The following is a 14,792-nucleotide window of genomic DNA, read 5'->3' as shown; positions in this document are numbered from 1 at the left end:
CAAGCAAGACCAAACCCCAGCAGTGTAAATAACTCCATGTCCAATGATCTGGGTTGTGTTCACAGTCTTCTCAGCTCCTCCAAAGGACGTGGGTCACTTGTCTGGCTCTGCTCTCTGCAGCACGCACAGCTTGCCTTTTAGGCTCCTGCTGGCTGTACCTGACTGCTACTGTGCTTATGGTCGTCCCGTGGTACTCTGGCACCTCCAAAACACTGGGGTCATCTGCTACAGCTGGCTTCACTTTGACCAGTAGCCTCTCACAGGCTCTCTCCATGATGCCAGGCCTCGTCTTTGCATAACCCCTTCATTCCTGGCCCTTTAACTGCGCTGAGACTGCACCTTCACTGATGGCCTCTCCTGACCTCTCCCAATGCCGAGCCTCAGCTCTTCTCCATGACCCCTTCAAAAGCAGACCACCTGGGTGGCGCTTACTCATTAATAAGTCTGGCTGCCAGCATAAGGTACAGCCTTGGCTGCCTCTGGAACATAGGTTCTCTGCACTCTCAGGAAACACTTCTCACAAGATTTCACCTTGATGATGCTGGTGATTAATCACCACTAATTTCTGAGCTCTAGCTGAGCAGCATAGAGTATCCCAGCAAAGCAAAGTTTCACCTTAGTAGTCAAACCCTTTCCTCCCCAACTTGCTTTGGTTATGGTACTTTCTCAGCAACAGAAACCTTAAGAAAGCTGTGTGTGGTTGCTACCCCAGGGAGGCATGCTGGTAAGAGAAATGCAGGAGTTGTGCTGGAGAGAGGGGAGGTGGGGGAGGGGTGGCGGCAGGACTGAGGAACACTGTGGTCAGGATATATGAGAGAAGAATAAATGTTTAACGTGGAGAAATAAATTATTAAGACATAGTATCGGGAGTGACACGTGACAGACATTAAAACCGATGGGTGTTACCTAAACTGGGCAGTGCAGAGGCCTCTGATCTGATGGATCCAAATGTGAGTGATGGAACTTCTTAGCGATGTAAAGGAATGAACATCAGACTGTAAAAGGGGGCAGGACCTAACAGATAGAGGTTGACATGGCTGCCAATTCACTGAGCAACTAGACATTAATGACAGTTCAGCTTTGATTGACTCTTGACATTTCTCTCTTTCTTAAATTAGCCCGCCTTTGACACAGTTCTTTCTCGATTGTGGAGGACTGGCGAGAACAGATAAGAAACCAGCCATTTGTAAAAGTTATCTCAAACTAATGACAGAATTGTGGCACAAGAGCAGGTACGTACTATAGAATCACCTTTGAAAATCACTATTATAAATACGGAAAGCATGCAGACCTTTGTGGAAATGAGATTTGAGTTAGGTCAGGTTTTACATTTGAAACTGAAATGCAGATGAAGGAGCTGTTGCCATTATCAATGTCACCTAGTGATATTTGAGCTGCAGTGTCTGTGTCACTGAGACGTGAGCTGCAGTCAGTGTCTGTCACTGAGACGTGGGCTGCAGTGTCTGTCACCGAGATGTGGGCTGCAGTGTCTGTCACTGAGACGTGGGCTGCAGTGTCTGTCACTGAGATGTGGGCTGCAGTGTCTGTGTCACCGAGACGTGGGCTGCAGTGTCTGTCACTGAGATGTGGGCTGCAGTGTCTGTGTCACCGAGACGTGGGCTGCAGTGTCTGTCACTGAGACGTGGGCTGCAGTGTCTGTCACTGAGACGTGGGCTGCAGTGTCTGTCACTGAGATGTGGGCTGCAGTGTCTGTGTCACCGAGACGTGGGCTGCAGTGTCTGTCACTGAGATATGGACTGCAGTGTCTGTCACTGAGACGTGAGCTGCAGTCAGTGTCTGTCACTGAGACGTGGGCTGCAGTCAATGTCTGTCACTGAGACGTGGGCTGCAGTGCAGCGAAGCCTTCCCCGACCGTGTGCATGACAGCAGCTTAGGTCTAGCCAGCTGCCTGTGCCCTGTGTCTAGGCATATTGGTAATTATTTGATGTGCTATGTTAATTTTGTTTTGGAACTTTTTAAGAAGTTGCATATTAGAAAATGCTGTGCATTGTGAGAGTAATAAAATTCTTTTAAAAAATCTATTTAAAACTGTTTTCTTTTCAGACCAGGGTCTGTTGTACCTGCTAATCTGTTCCAAGGAATTAAAACTGTGAACCCAACTTTTCGAGGCTATTCTCAGCAGGTTAGTTACTCCTTTAAAAAAACAACAACCTTAAACTTCTTTTAGATTTTTTTTTTTTTTTTTTTTTGGTTTTTCAAGACAGGGTTTCTCTGTGGCCCTGGAACTCGCTCTTGTAGACCAGGCTGGTCTGGAACTCACAGAGATCTACCTGCCTCTGCTCCCTTAGTTCTACGATTAACGGTGTGTGCCACCACTATCTAATAAAAATTTTTCTTTAAGACACAGTTTATGGATGGGAAAAGCTCTAGCTTAAACCCAACCTTACATAATATTTTAGGACGTATTTCTGAATTCTAATTGTCACCTGAGGAAAATCCTTATTTTTGTTTCATCTGGTTTCATTTCAAAGCATTGCTTTATTTGCCTAGCTTTAGGAATGCAGTGTGTTACAGCTCTGCCACAGTGTGTTACAGCTCTGCCACAGTGTGTTACAGCTCTGCCACAGTGTGTTGCAGCTCTGCCACAGTGTGTTGCAGCTATGCTGTGGTGTGGGCTACAAACATACTCAGTGTGACTACACACACACACACCAGTCCTCTCAGTGTGACTACACACACACACCAGTCCTCTCAGTGTGACTACACACACACCAGTCCTCTCAGTGTGACTACACACACACACACACACCAGTCCTCTCAGTGTGACTACACACACACAGCAGTCCTCTCAGTGTGACTACACACACACACCAGTCCTCTCAGTGTGACTACACACACACCCCAGTCCTCTCAGTGTGACTACACACACAGCAGTCCTCTCAGTGTGACTACACACACACATAGCAGTCCTCTCAGTGTGACTACACACACACAGCAGTCCTCTCAGTGTGACTACACACACACACCAGTCCTCTCAGTGTGACTACACACACACACCAGTCCTCTCAGTGTGACTACACACACACACCCAGTCCTCTCAGTGTGACTACACACACACAGCAGTCCTCCCAGTGTGACTACACACACACACCAGTCCTCTCAGTGTGACTACACACACACACCAGTCCTCTCAGTGTGGCTACACACACAGCAGTCCTCTCAGTGTGACGCTCTACACACCGTTCACACTGCTTAGGTTCCTCCATGCCTTTGCTCTAGACTGGTAATGTGGTTTGTTGTGATGTGCAGGATGCCCAGGAATTCCTTCGCTGTTTAATGGATCTACTTCATGAAGAGCTAAAGGAGCAGGTCATGGAAATAGAGGAAGACCCTCAAACACTGATGTCTGAGGAGAATGCTGAGGAAGAGAAGAGCCAGTCGGATGTTGATTTTCAGTCCTGCGAGTCTTGTAGCAGCAGCGAGAAAGCAGAAAACGAGAGTGGCTCCAAAGGCTTTGCTGAAGACAGTAATGAAACCACAATGCTCATTCAGGATGAGGACGACTTAGAGATGGCCAAAGACTGGCAGAAAGAGAAGATGTGCAATAAGATCAATAAGGCCAATTCTGAAATAGAACTGGATAAAGATAGAGACACCGTGTGTGAAACGGTTGACCTGAACAGCCAGGAGACTGTCAAAGTGCAAATACATGGCAGAGCTTCAGGTGACAATTTAATAATCAGATTGTGAGATGATAGAGTTTCCTGTGCAGGGAGTGAGCAGTTAACTGATTGTTACTTTTGGAACAACACATTTGTTTTGAGGCAGGGTCTGAGTGTGTACCCCTGGCTGGCCTGGAACTTACCATGTAGTCCAGGCTGTACTTAAACACATCTATCTGTTTCTACCTCTTGAATGCTGAGACTAAAGGCGAGTGCAGCCACACCTGGCTTACTTTTGTGGGATCTTCAATGAATAGACTCGCAGTTTAATGCTATCTGTTTGAAGTGTTGAAATCATAAAATTATGAAACTAAAAGTAAGATGACTTTATGGATCATTTCCTTAGGAATTTATTTTTTCTTTTTAAAAGCAATGGTTCCTCAGGGTTCCTGTATATAGTTACTTAGTAATCTATAAGATTAGTCCTGTATATGGTTACATAGTAATCTAGATTACTCCTGTACATGGTTACATAGTAATATAGAAGATTAGTCCTGTATATGGTTATGTAGTAATCTAGAAGATTAGTCCTGTATATGGTTATATAGTAATCTAGAAGATTAGTCCTGTATATGGTTACATAGTAATCTAGAAGATTAGTCCTGTATATGGTTACATAGTAATCTAGATTAGTCCTGTATATGGTTACATAGTAATCTAGATTAGTCCTGTATATGGTTACATAGTAATCTAGATTAGTCCTGTATATGGTTACATAGTAATCTAGAAGATTAGTCCTGTATATGGTTACATAGTAATCTAGAAGATTAGTTCTGTATATGGTTACATAGTAATCTAGAAGATTAGTCCCTTTGGAATCTTCCCTTTTATTCCAAGAAAATTCTGTTGAGATCTTGAAGTAAAAGAAAAGCAGCCCAAATTTTCTTGCCAGAAATGGGCATCAGATCCCATTAGAGATGGTAGTGAGCCACTATGTGGTTCCTGGGAGTTGAACCTAGATCCTCTGGAAAGGCAGCCAGTGCTCTTAATCAGTGAGCCATCTCGCCAGTGCCCAATTCAAATTTCCTAATCATGCATGTTATACTCCAATGGTTCTCACTATAGACATAGTCAGTATGTACATAAACTTTGTTAGGATATATTATAATATTAGACTGTGTTCCTTTGAGAAAGCACGAGTGAATTTCTTACACACCATGTTTGTCTCCTTGATATGTGGTATTGACTACTCTACCCTCCTTAAAGCTAGATGACTAGGAGGTTGGCTGATGTGGCTCAGTGGTGGAGAGGTATCGCAGTTTGTGTCTGTAGCCACTGGGGCGGCTGCTGAGCAGTTAACTGGGTGCACTGAAGGTGCTTCTTGAATAGAATTGCCGTAGCGTAGGAAGACTGCTGTGTGCCTCCCACCTGGGAAAGCCAGGGTGCATAGCTCTTTACACACTCGCTGTGGGTAGAAGTTCTTAGTCAGCAAATGGCTTAATGTCAGTTCTGATAACCAGACTTCCTGTCAGAAGCCACAGGGAAGCATAGTTCAGGGACAAGCTGCTCCTTAATTGCTTGCTTGTGGGTTTGTTCTTAGCACATAGTAACTAGGTAATGAACTGAAGTAGGTCTGAACATGTTACGTTGTAAACCCTGGGTGAAAAACTATGACCAAGTCCATGTAGTGCTCAGCACCTGAGCTCACTGTCTGCTCCCACAGGAAACACTACCTAGCCCCGAGGCCTTACCTGCTTCTGTTTAGGAAGTCCTGGAACATGGCTTCCACCACCAGTATTCTGCTGTCTTCTTTAGTCATGATTGGCATGTTTTTGTTTTAACTAAATTTGTATTTGTCTTTTGTGTGAGTGTTTTGGCTGCATGTAAGCGTGTGCACTACATGTGTGCCTGGTGCCTCATGAAGCCAGAAGAGTGTAGATTCCCTGGAACTGGAGTTACAGATGGTTGTAAGCCACCGTCATTTGGATTCTGGGAACTGAGCCCAGCCTCTCTGTAAGAGGGTCAAGTGCTCTTAACTGCTGACTCCCCAGCTCCATGGCTGACAAGTTTATCTACCATTTTCCCTCTGCCTCTCCACGTGTTGGCTACTCGTGTTGGAAGATATGCTAGGCACTGTGGAGTAGCATTCATGATTCCCCTCATAGTTAAGTTCTGAAGAGACAGTTTCCTGAGATATATCTTATTTTTATTACAGTAAGAATAAATGCGATTAATTTAGGCCTGAATTTCTTTTGAAGAAAGATTACTTATGTGTATGTGTGTCTGCACTAATGAGTTGTTGCACCTATAAATGTACCACATGTGTTTGGTATCCCACAGAGACTGGGCATGTGACCCTGGAACTGGAGTTGCAGGCAGTTGTGAGCAGTCATGTAGGTGCTGGGAACCGAACCTCTGTCTCTCCAGCTCCCAGTGTCTACATTTCTTGTATGGTTTTGATTACTAAGTTTATTTGGGACAATAATCTTTTCTCGCAGTTAAAAAGTCTGAGGGCTGAGTGGTAGAGCACTTGCTCAGCAAGCACTTCTGCGCTCATGGGCTCCCTCCCCAGCACAGGGAAGAAAAGTTCACGAGAACAAAGCTGTGGGTCTACAGAGGTGGGTCAGCACCCCAGTGCCTGGGCTGCCCTTGCGGGGACCCAGCCTTGGTTCCCAGCACCTCCTGGGGTGGCTCAGCTCCTATACCTCCAGCTCTCCCGGCCTCCGGTAGCATCTAACTCAAATGTACATGTTCACACAGAGACACAGACACACATAATTTGAAAATGTCTTACACAGATTTAGGAACCAGACATGGCGGTGCATGCGTTTAGTCCCAGCTTTTGGGAGGCGGAGGCTGAAGGATCAGGTAAAAGGCGACCTCATCTTTGACCACACAGAGTAGCCAGGTTGAGCTACACGAGACCTTGTATTAAAACAAGCAGTTCCCTCTGTAACTTGTAGGTGGGTTTTTAGAAATTTTACTAAATTTGGAAGGCGTGATCATCTTTGATTTCATATTACCTCTGCTTACTTTGGGCTAACTGTAGCAGTGGTGAGTTAGATCGTATTGAATACATAGGTGGAAAAAATCACTTTATTTTGCCTAGCAAACACTTTGTCAAGTATCTCACGTGGCATTTGTTAACATGTACCGTCTTTACTATATCAAATGCAGGCATCTACGCTAGTTAACTATTGACCACATGGAATCTAACTGCTTAATAGTTTCATTTGCAATTTTAATTGAAGGTAATAATAAAAATTTAAATATTACAGAATATGTCACTGATGTCCATTTGAATGACCTATCTACATCACAGATTCTCCCATCAAATGAAAGTGCTAGCCCACGTCTGTCAGCAAGCCCTCCTAAGTCAGGCAATCTGTGGCCAGGATTGACACCTCCACACAAAAAAGGTAAGGGAGCCCCTCACTCCAGTTCCTCTCTTTTAATTCAGGGGTTAAACTGCTGATTCTGACGCTGATAGAGTGCTATGAAATATGTGGTCTCTTAAAGTTGATAGAGTTATTCAGTCATGGCTAGAATTTTTTGTCTATGGTTCTCTACATTAAACTTTTTCTTACAGTTTTATTCATGTTAATATTTTACATATTAGTCTCTTGCCTGCATGCATGTGTGTGCACCACACGTGTTCCTGGGGCTCAGAGGTTAGGAGAGGGCCCCGGACCACCTGAACTGAAATGGATGGTGTTGAGTCCTCTGTCAGAGCAGAGTGCGCCTACCTGCTACGCCTTTCCGCCATCTTAGTCCCTTTCCTGAGCCTCCAACCCCCTGTCCTGCAGTTTCATAAGGACATTGTCATCCTACCCCCGCGGCTACCCCACGTCTCTGTTCCTGACGCCCCTGAAGCCTGCTTCCTCTTGCTCTCCGTTTTCCAGAGTGCCTGTTATGATGGTACATAGTGTGTGCCTTAGGAAACAGCACCCTGTTTTGATCATGCAGCGTAACGTGTGTAAGAGCTGGCTGCGTTATTGCATATCTGAATACTTTTTTCCTTACCAGCTTTTGTTCAGTTGTATCACCAGAGCAAGGGACTTTATAGATAATACTGCAGTAAACCTAACTTTTTCTTTGTCAAAGGCAAGGCCCGAGGATTGTGTGCCCTGGGTTTTGTGTTCGTTTTATGGCAGCCCTGTGCAGAGCTGCCCGCCTTCCCAGTGTCTGTACCGTCCTGCGTTCCCACCTGCGAGGCTGGTCCAGGGACAGACAGTGTGGTCTAGGCAGGGGCTCTGCAGTAGTCAGGGCTGCGTAGAGAAAACCTGCCTCAGACAGAGCAGTGCTTGCTGGATACAGACATGAAGACATGGGCCAGTGGATGGCAGTGCTTGCTGGATACAGGCATGAAGACATGGGCCAGCAGATAGAAGTGCTTGCTGTATACAGACATGAAGACATGGGCCAGCAGATAGAAGTGCTTGCTGTATACAGACATGAAGACATGGGCCAGCGGAGAGCAGTGCTTGCTGGATAAGCATGACAACCAGAGTTTGTTCTGCAGAACCCACAATAAAAGGAAAAGAATTGACTTTACCAAGTTGTCTTCTGACCTCCATACTTCACCTGCATATACTCTTTGTCCCCACATACCAAACAAAACACCAACTGTAAAATAATTAAAAAGTATCGGGAAAGGACCCTGTCAGGATTTTAAAAGGGGGGAGGGTAAGACTGGGAAGAAATGTTTGTAGACTGATAAGGAACCTATGTCCAGAAGAATATTTATCACAGACCACACTGACAGAATTGTCTCTTCATGTGAGCTACTGCAAAGCTGGGAAGTGCAGTTGGGGCTGCTCTGAAGGAGTAGTGTGCAGGCTGGGCCTCCTGGCTTGTCCTCACATCTTTACCCTGCCTCTCCCGCTGCGGCTCCGTCCTCTGACTTGTCGAGCATAAGTATCCCGGGTGGTGTTCCATTTTGCACATGGAACAGATGAATGAACTGTTATGCTGCTTAATATGAATGAATTCCGATTGCTTTCATGTTCCCCTATGTACATTTTATATGGCCAAGAATCATAAATATTTAAAGCCAGCTCAACCTTTAATTGATTTTTGATTGGCTTCTCTAAGTAATGATTTTTCTTTAAGATTTATTTTTAGTATTCATGTGTTTTTCTGTGTGAACATGCCATATGTTTCCTGCTTATGGAAGCTGGAGAGGATGCAGGACCCCTGTGCCAGAGTTACAGCAGTTAGGAGATGCCCTGTGTAGGATGCAGGACCCCTGTGTCAGAGTTATAGCAGTTAGGAGATGCCCTGTGTAGGATGCAGGACCCCTATACTAGAGTTACAGCAGTTAGGAGATGCCCTGTGTAGGATGCAGGACCCCTATACTAGAGTTACAGCAGTTAGGAGATGCCCTGTGTAGGATGCAGGACCCTTATACTAGAGTTACAGCAGTTAGGAGGTGCCCTGTGTAGGTGCTGGGCCTCTGGAAGAGTAGCAAGTGAGCTGTCTCTCCAGTCCTAAAGTAATGCTCTTGGATTTTTTAAAAGTTTTTCTTTAGTCCAGTAATTAAAATGTGCTATATGTGTGTGGGTGCAGATGCCACAGCATGCTTGCAGAGGTCAGAGGACATCTTGTTGATTTTCTGCTTAGACCATGTGGATCTTGGGGCTCCAACTCAGACCTAAGGCTGTACAGGAAACACTCTTCCTGCTGTGAGCATCTTGCAGGCTGAGTACTTTCTACTGTTACAAGATTCTAAAGATGAGGAGCCCAGTGGCTACGGGTGCACACAGGGTTTAGTACCCAGCGGTTACATCAGGGCAGCAGCTTCTGACTCCAGCTCAGGGAATCGGTCCAGTGCTCAGGGAATCAGAATCTTCTGATTGCCATGGGACCCACAGGCACACACACAGATGCCTAACATACACATAAATAAATAAGTCTTACAAAGGAAAATATTCTGGAAACAGGCAAGCATGGGACCACTCTTCTAATCCAGTAACGTAGGGAGATAGAGACAAGAGCATCAGCATGCAGAGTCGTCTGTCATAGGGAGAGGGAGACATCAGCATGCAGAGTTGTCTCAGTCATGGTGAGTTTGAGGCCAGCCTGCACTACGTGAGATCCTGCCTTGAAAAACAAAATCCCAAGACAATGCAAAAATACTTTAGACAAAAATATCCAAGAAATTAATGTTCTTTTTAATGTTCTTTAATTCTAGCTCAGTCTGCATCTCCAAAGAGGAAAAAGCAGCATAAGAAATACAGGAGTGTCATTTCTGACATATTTGATGGAACCATCATTAGTTCAGTACAGTGTCTGACGTGTGACAGGGTGAGTACAAGGGAACCGTGGCAACAGAACATGTCTGTCAAATGCTGTTTGTAAAAGCCCGGCAAGGTCTGAAGAATTAAATTGCATATTGCTGCTGCAGACCATGAATGCATCTCTGTTTGTGTCAATTGTGCATTGACTTTAGGTGTAGACAAAGGGTCTGAGACATGACCTTTGTAAAGGATGGTGGGCTCTCTGTTTGTTTTGGTTACATACGAAGGTGAGAAGTTGCTTGGCAACAAGAAGTGTTAACTACTTATTCTCCCAAGGGTGATGAAATTAGGTATGCCTGGAAATTGTTGTGTTTACAAGCAAAAGATAGTAAGTGTGTTTCTTACAGACTTTATATAGGGAGCTTGTAAATGACATAGGTGCTTTTTCCTGTGAATGCCAAATTCACAAACACAAGAAAAAAAAACTGACACAGGCCTATCTCAAACATGAACTAAAATTATTGTGAGGGTTTGACCAACACCTAATCCTTCGGAATTTCTTGGTTTTTCACTTTAGTGCACTAATGAGTATAGTTAGTGAATGTGAAATAACGTCTCAGAGACAAGAGAGAAGTAAGCTTTCAGTTACTGTATCGGAATGCTAAGTCATTTTCACATAGATGGGATATTACCCAGAAATGTTTTTACTTGAGTATATGGGTCGTGCTGCAGTTAAGGACTGACTGCGTGTGACTGTCATGTAGTAAGAGTCTGTCACCAAAGGCATCGTAGTCCTCTTAGTGTGTGGTGTTTACGACCCATTGTCTCCTGAAGCAGTGGTCTCCCCTGGTGTATCCCTGCTGTTAAACGCTGGGCAGTGTCGGGTTTGGTTTCCTCTTCATCGCCTTTAAACAACGTTAGAGATTATTTTCAGCCTGCAGCTTCTGTATTTGGGCAACCGAGGGGAGAGAATGACAAGAGCACCAGCTTGAGAACAGCCTGGATGATGTAGCATAGAGTAAGACCCAGTCTTCATGGAGGTGGTGTTCTGTGTATATTTCTCTAGTGGTTCATGGGTAAAACACTGTGTGGCTAGTGGCCAGGAAGGAAGGATAGGCGGGACTACCAGATGAAGAGAATTCTAGGAGGTGTAGACACAGAGGAGTCATCATGTGAGCCCAGGAGGAGAGGACCATGTAGAAATCATAGATCAGTAGTTGTGGGTTAATAATTAACACAGAGCTAGCCAATAAGAAGCCCAAGCCACTGACCAACAGCTTAATAATATAAGTCTAAGTCTTGTGTGTTCATTTGGGGCAAGACCACTCCGGAACCGGGCGGGAAATCCCGCAACACAGTCCCGTGGTGTCCCCTTCCCCCATGCTCAGAGAGTCTGAACACCAGTCTTGAGTGCCCAGGTGACTGGGTTTGCTGTGCTTCTTAACATGGTGACACCTCTGATCATGGAAATGCTAGTGGTTTGTTGGAAGATTACGTCTGGAGCAGCACCTGGTACACGGCAAGCCAGCCTCTCTTGTGCCTGATTCTAGAAGCAGTTTGTTTGTGGTTTATATTTGCGCATTGTAATAACTTGCTTTCCTCTTTGGAAGAAATCTAGTGTTATAAATAACTGTGCTGGGCTCTTTCCATCCTGTTAACACAAACCCTTGCAGGTGTCTGTAACCCTCGAGACCTTTCAGGATCTGTCCTTGCCGATTCCTGGCAAGGAAGACCTTGCCAAGCTGCACTCCTCCAGCCACCCAACCATAGTCAAAGCAGGGTCGTGTGGTGAAGCGTATGCGCCACAAGGGTGGATAGCTTTCTTCATGGAGTATGTGAAGAGGTGTGTACTCACTTCCTTTGCTTTGACTGATTGTTGACACTGCTGCTTCTGCTAGCAGAACACTTCCTTTTTCTTCTGTCAATGATGTTTCAGGTTTGTTGTCTCATGTGTCCCTAGCTGGTTTTGGGGTCCAGTAGTAACCTTGCAAGATTGTCTTGCTGCCTTCTTCGCCAGAGATGAACTTAAAGGTAAGAAGTGTAATTATATTTATGACTGGGTTTTGGTAGGTTTAGCTAATGCTGTATTTTTGAACAGCTTAAGTAGTACTTGCTTGTATTTGCGTGGAGGCACCTTCCATGCAGTGGGAATAGGATGAGAAAAGTCATGTCCTGAAGGAATGTGTATAGACTTCTCTAATGCAAACGACCCCTTTTGAAGTTCCGTGACCCAGAGAAAGGAGAACTCATGAAGACAATGGATGTCAGATGTGTCTTGGATTGTCTTGACATCTTCAGCTTCACTGAAGGTCCTACATTTTCCTTGTGTGTCCAGCATCATATGCCAGCTTGGGCGTATGACAGGGTTGTTAGTGAATTCTGTTTAGTGGATAAGTGGAAGAGACTGTCTCTTGAGTCAGTCCATGGACTGAAAGGAGGGGGAGGATGGTGATCGTGGGAGGCAGACATGAGTTGTTGACTGTCGCGTGCTGTGAAGTCCACACTGGGCACATCTGGGGCTGCGGAAGAGTTTGCTGCTGATTAGATGAGTGACTAGATCTGTCCTGTTTGCAGGTGACAATATGTACAGTTGTGAAAAATGCAAAAAGTAAGTAACATTGTGTGACATGAGTTAATAAACACCCAGAGGCTGCTATTGGGGTTCAGGCTGAAGATCAGAAAAGCAAAGCAGCCGGCCCCTAGCCCTCACCTCCACCTCAGGTTGAAGACTGATCCACACCTGAGCTCTTCACCAAGTCTCAGACTAACCCTCCCTCAGCGTGGCTGGAGAACAAATGCCTCTCTGAGACCGTGCTTCTGTCCTATATACTTCCCTAATGTTGGGATTAAATGTGTGGGCTGTAATTCTCTTTTAGACGGACTCACTCTTGTGTAGATCTGTGTGGCCTTGGACTCACAGAGATCTGTATGCCTCTTAATCCTGAGCCCTAGGATTAAAGGTGTGTATCATCACCTCCTAGCTTCTGGCTGCTGGGATTAAAGGTGTGTGTCACCACTACCTGATCTCTATAACTTGAGGCTGACTGCTTTTCTGAATCCTCAGGCAAGCTTTAATAAGTCATAAACAATATATCACCATACATTGCTTTCAGTTTCATATTTTGTATTTTTCTTGGTTATCTGAACTGGGCACATTGGAGTTATACTTGATGCTATGCCTGGAAAATTATAGGCTAGAAAACCTTCCTCCAGTAATAAAGAGATTGGTTATTTTGTAAAATACGTTTAAGGTAAATGTTTAGCGGTCCGATGTAAGATGTTATTAAATGTGTGGATTTTGAGGAATGAGGTGAGTTTGCATTAACTGTATTATGAAACACAGTGACTCTGCTTTGGATTGCCATGGTAACCACAGAGAGGTCTGCTATTACAGGGCAGAACGACAGGATGACTAAGCCTCGTCTTGTTCATGTCTACTACCAGCTTCCTTTTGTGTCTTGTAATAGTTTTGACTTTCAAAACCTCTTTTTGGGTTGCGTGTGGTGGCACACACCTTTTAATCCCAACACAGAGACCTGCCAAGTTGGTCTAGGTAGTGTGTTCTAGGCCGGCCAAAGTCCACAACTGCAGCAAACACAAAGAAACATCTCTTGATGATGTCAGAGAAAGTGAGCAGACTGATAAAGGCAAGTGCCTTTGATGCAGAAGAACTGGAAAATTTTATGAATCTGTAATGGAAAAATATTGAACTGCTAAGAAAGATTGGAATCTTTATTTTTCATTTTTAACAATGTTTGTTTATGTGTAGGGGTACTTTGTCTGCATGTATGTGTGCAGCAAGTATCTGCCCGGTGCCCATGGAGGCCAGACAAGGGCATCAGATCCCCTGAAACTGGAGTGTGGGTGCTGGGAACTGAACCCTGGCCTCTGACAGCAGCCAATGTTCTCAGCTTCGGAGCATCTCTTCAGCCCCAAAGCTGGAGTCCCAGTACAGCCCGAGATGCTGCCGCCAGTCACAGCAGATGTGTCTCCTGTTGTCCCTTATGGTAGAATAGAGTGGAATAATGTTTAACCAATAAGTGTAAGCATAATATATAAATGCCTGTCTTACCCATGTAGAAAGGTTTTGTTTGGTTTGTGTGAAAGCCCTGTCTGACCCTTGAAAAGAAACTAGAAAGGTAACCGTCTGGAAAGTGTCTGTCTCCTGTGTAGCTACACGTCAGGGAGAAGAGAACGGTGATGAAGGAAAGAACCAGTGTTCACCCCAGTTCCCAGTGGGCCTCACAAGTCTACATTAACAGTGATTAATTATAATAATCACTCTTTGGTTCCAATTTTCTCCAATGCTGAAGAGTAAAGGTTTTCAGTCTAGGTGTGATATTGACATATTATGTCATGCCATGGGCCAGCTGTGGTAACTCACGCCTGTAATCCCAGCTCTTAGGAAGCAAGGCAGGTGGATCTCTGTGAGTTTGAGGTCAGCCTGGTCTACAGAGTGAGTTACAGGACAGCCAGGGCTATGCAGAGAGACCCTATCTCAAACAACCTAAGGTTTCAGGTGTGTGGTCAGTGTTGATAATTTCAGCACTAAGATAGGAGGGTTATAAACGAGCTGTTATCTCAACACAAATTAAAGAGTAAATATATGAACTCAGACTACTGATCTTGAAGAGTTGGAGTTTGCATTATTCAGTTATACTTAATATCTGCTTGTTATAAAAGTATAGACATTGGCCCACTTTAGTGCTAATTTTTTAAATGTACCCCAGGCTGGCCTTGAGCTTGTTCTGTAGCTGAGGATGAGCTTGAATGTCTGATTTTCCTGCTCCTACCTCCTGAGTACTCAGACTGTAGGCATGTGCTACCACGTTTGACCCACGTAGGGCTGGGGGTGGAATCCGGGGTTTGTGTATGCCAGGCAAGTGTTCCCAATATAGCTAGTCCCTATTTTTTAAAAAATCAAAGCATT

At 44.8% G+C, this 14,792-nt stretch overlaps 1 protein-coding gene across 4 annotated transcripts in view; it reads left to right on the top strand.

The window, feature by feature from the left end:
• Positions 1-14,792, top strand: part of Usp33 (ubiquitin specific peptidase 33) — a 55,078-nt gene that overhangs the window by 27,031 nt on the left and 13,255 nt on the right. For 3 of the 4 annotated variants that reach the window (XM_040751593.1, XM_040751591.1, XM_040751592.1), the window contains exons 8-15: positions 1,119-1,232; positions 2,065-2,143; positions 3,271-3,685; positions 6,902-7,042; positions 9,817-9,929; positions 11,536-11,705; positions 11,799-11,893; positions 12,437-12,470. In XM_040751593.1, coding sequence (XP_040607527.1) covers positions 1,119-1,232; positions 2,065-2,143; positions 3,271-3,685; positions 6,902-7,042; positions 9,817-9,929; positions 11,536-11,705; positions 11,799-11,893; positions 12,437-12,470 — 1,161 coding nt within the window. The remainder of the gene's footprint in view (positions 1-1,118; positions 1,233-2,064; positions 2,144-3,270; positions 3,686-6,901; positions 7,043-9,816; positions 9,930-11,535; positions 11,706-11,798; positions 11,894-12,436; positions 12,471-14,792) is intronic. The other variant, XM_040751594.1, reaches the window with a different exon arrangement.

Source organism: Mesocricetus auratus, unplaced genomic scaffold, assembly GCF_017639785.1.
Source record: "Mesocricetus auratus isolate SY011 unplaced genomic scaffold, BCM_Maur_2.0 Super-Scaffold_100009, whole genome shotgun sequence".
NCBI classification, from domain to species: domain Eukaryota; kingdom Metazoa; phylum Chordata; class Mammalia; order Rodentia; family Cricetidae; genus Mesocricetus; species Mesocricetus auratus.
This window is presented reverse-complemented; position numbering and strand designations above follow the sequence as displayed.